This window comes from Etheostoma spectabile, chromosome 7 (genome assembly GCF_008692095.1).
Source record: "Etheostoma spectabile isolate EspeVRDwgs_2016 chromosome 7, UIUC_Espe_1.0, whole genome shotgun sequence".
NCBI lineage: Eukaryota > Metazoa > Chordata > Actinopteri > Perciformes > Percidae > Etheostoma > Etheostoma spectabile.
This window is the reverse complement of record NC_045739.1, coordinates 19035157-19037749: the sequence shown is the minus strand read 5'-3', so window position 1 is coordinate 19037749 and position 2593 is coordinate 19035157. Positions and strand designations below refer to the sequence as shown.

The window sequence follows — 2593 nt, the reverse complement described above, 5'->3', positions numbered from 1 at the left end:
GGGGGGGGGTTCCAATGGAGGGAACACCACACAGGTTCATCTTACTTTCGAAATGCTTGGTTGAAGGTCTCTAACTTCAAGGCCCAGTATCTGTGCTTGCATTTATATTCAGTCACAACATTATATAAAAAAAATTGACTTATGTTACAAAAACAGGATACACGTTACGTGATAAAAGAGCACATAGACTGTAATGTAGACAGTATCAGCAATACAAGGGAAACAACCAGAATAAGTGTATATTTACCTGGTCTATCTTCATTGCTGTGGTGTTTGAGTCTGTAGGGAGATTAGACTTCTCCAAATAGAAAGCCCTGTTGAGAATAAAAAAAAATATATTATATCAATTTTAGTTTTAAAACCTCTCTACCTTTGTTTGGAAAATCTACAGATTTTTCACCTCAGACTCCCTCTGTGTGAGTGCTGAGTCATCTAGCATTGAGAGTACTTCACTTCATGCATTTGCTACAGTACACATTTCATAATTCATTAGTGTTGTATGAGTCATGTCCTGGTAATTGACATGCACATATTAGAAAACACCACTGGATGGCCGTGTAGCATAGCATACCTGAGTCTGCGGTAGTAGGCCTTGACCTTCTCTAGTGAGACAGCATTGGTGCGCTGCTGGAAATCCTCCATGGCTGCGTAGTCCTGCTGGGATACTCCCTCTGGACGCTCCAGTGCTGGATTAAACAGGCAGTAGGTATTTAGATCCAAACATATGGCCACACTTTTATATCATCACATACGTTCATGCCCTCAAATTTTAAAACTGTCACCTCACATTTTCAAACCTCATTGTTTATGCCAACACGAACATCATTTTAATGCTAACCCTTAACACCAAATCCATCTGATCCAACAGGCCTTACATCTAATATAAACCTCAACTCTAAAATAATATTTTGAAAAACTGAGGATTGCCCAAAATCTCATTACTTTTGAGGACTTTCTCACAGATAGAGCCACACACTTACAGACTTCAGCATCTGCAATACTCCCCCTCCCCCACTCCCCCCCAACCTGCAGCAATGACTATTTTCCAGTAGGTGGCGATGTTTATCCATATATCCACACTGCTGAATGGCTTTGAAGCTGTAATGCAGCACTTCCAGTTGAAGTTCATGAGAACAATATGATTTCTTGCATTGGGTTGGTGTTCCAACTGGCACTTGTCTATGGAAAATAAAAGGCTATTTGGCATACAGGCATGATGCGTAATGCTATCCATTCATACTAGGCCGGCTGAGGCTAATGAAGAAGAAGAAGGTGCATGGCAGCAAAGGAGAATGCAAAGGTGAAGTGTCTTAAATGGCCAATAAAAAAGGCTTCAACCTAACTTAATAAAATCAGGTAAAGCTTTCAGGATTGCATTACAATTGTTTTAAACTAAATCCTTTCTATACACTATAAATGGAACGGTATAAAGTCTTCTGTTTAAAACAACCCTCCCTGAAGTTGGCTCCATTGACCCTAACAGTGTTATGACCATAAATCATCAACAGTTAGAAAAGATAGCTTGGTCAGACTCTTGTTTTGTTTTTAAACTGTCATAATTTTAGGGTAAGTTCTTGCTTTAAATGAAGTTATGTATAAAACTATTGCCTTGGTACTCATGTATGTACTTCTTTATCTAGACCCTGGACTTGCAGTTTTTATCAGTTTCTCCAGTTCCTCTGTCCCTGTCTGCCCAGTCTTACCCCTGGTGAAGAGGACGGTGTGGAGCTTGAGGCTGCCTCCATTTTGTAGCCGACTGGGCAGCTCACTAAAGTGACAGCTGTCCAGGTACAGGGTGACCCTCAAGGCCTGGCGGCTTCCCTCCACCTGATAACACACTGGCGTGTCTGCAATACAGAGACACAGGCAGGAGACATGTTAACAAGACTGCAGTATTATTATTTTGGTTGTCTGAGCCGCTCAACAAATAAAAATGTGAGAATGAAAATGGGCTATGAAGTTAGTGACCTTTAAGTACCCTTGGATGTTTTGTTAGACGTCAAAGAGAATTAACTAAAACAGTTCATTTCACATTTACAAAAGTCAGCATTAATAATAGAGTCTGTAATAGTGAAGTTTTACAGTGAACAGGAAGACACCTGTGCATTGTGCTCTGTCACTATTGATGTCTTAATGCTTATATTTGCCAGGGTCAGATGTTCAGGTTTCCCAATGACTTTAAAAACAGCACAGACATGCTTCTGCCTTAGTGAGGATCGTCAATCACTTCAAATATTTTGTATTTTTACCAAGCAGGATTTCATAAAACCACAATCACAGCAGTCATGTCAGAAACTCCATCCAGTCAGAACTGAATTTGGAAAACTCACTGTGTCTCCAGCATCGCCTTAATTTTGCTTTGACACTGACCCAGAGTGCAATTGCAATAGAACTATGGTTATTATTTGTGTAGGGTATTTTGTGAAAATCTGCAAGACACATACTGTAATGTCTGTATGCTTTTAATGTTTAAATAGCAGCAGCTGGCAAATACTCAGGTTGGATGAGTTTCTTTAAAAGCAACAAACTAAAAATCTTTTACAGTTAGTGAAACCCTAAACAGAGGTGTCCACACTATCGTGCCGGATAAATG

General features: G+C 39.9%; 2 protein-coding genes across 2 annotated transcripts in view; one reads left to right on the top strand and one right to left on the bottom strand.

Moving 5' to 3' along the window:
- Positions 1-2593, top strand: part of e2f1 (E2F transcription factor 1) — a 408003-nt gene that overhangs the window by 296383 nt on the left and 109027 nt on the right. The gene's annotated exons all lie outside the window — the stretch shown is intronic.
- The window catches only part of prex1 (phosphatidylinositol-3,4,5-trisphosphate-dependent Rac exchange factor 1), an 86293-nt gene that overhangs the window by 4110 nt on the left and 79590 nt on the right, over positions 1-2593 (bottom strand). The window contains exons 34-36 of the mRNA XM_032520857.1: positions 1704-1847; positions 572-686; positions 248-314 (exon numbers count right to left, since the gene is read on the bottom strand). Coding sequence (XP_032376748.1) covers positions 248-314; positions 572-686; positions 1704-1847 — 326 coding nt within the window. The remainder of the gene's footprint in view (positions 1-247; positions 315-571; positions 687-1703; positions 1848-2593) is intronic.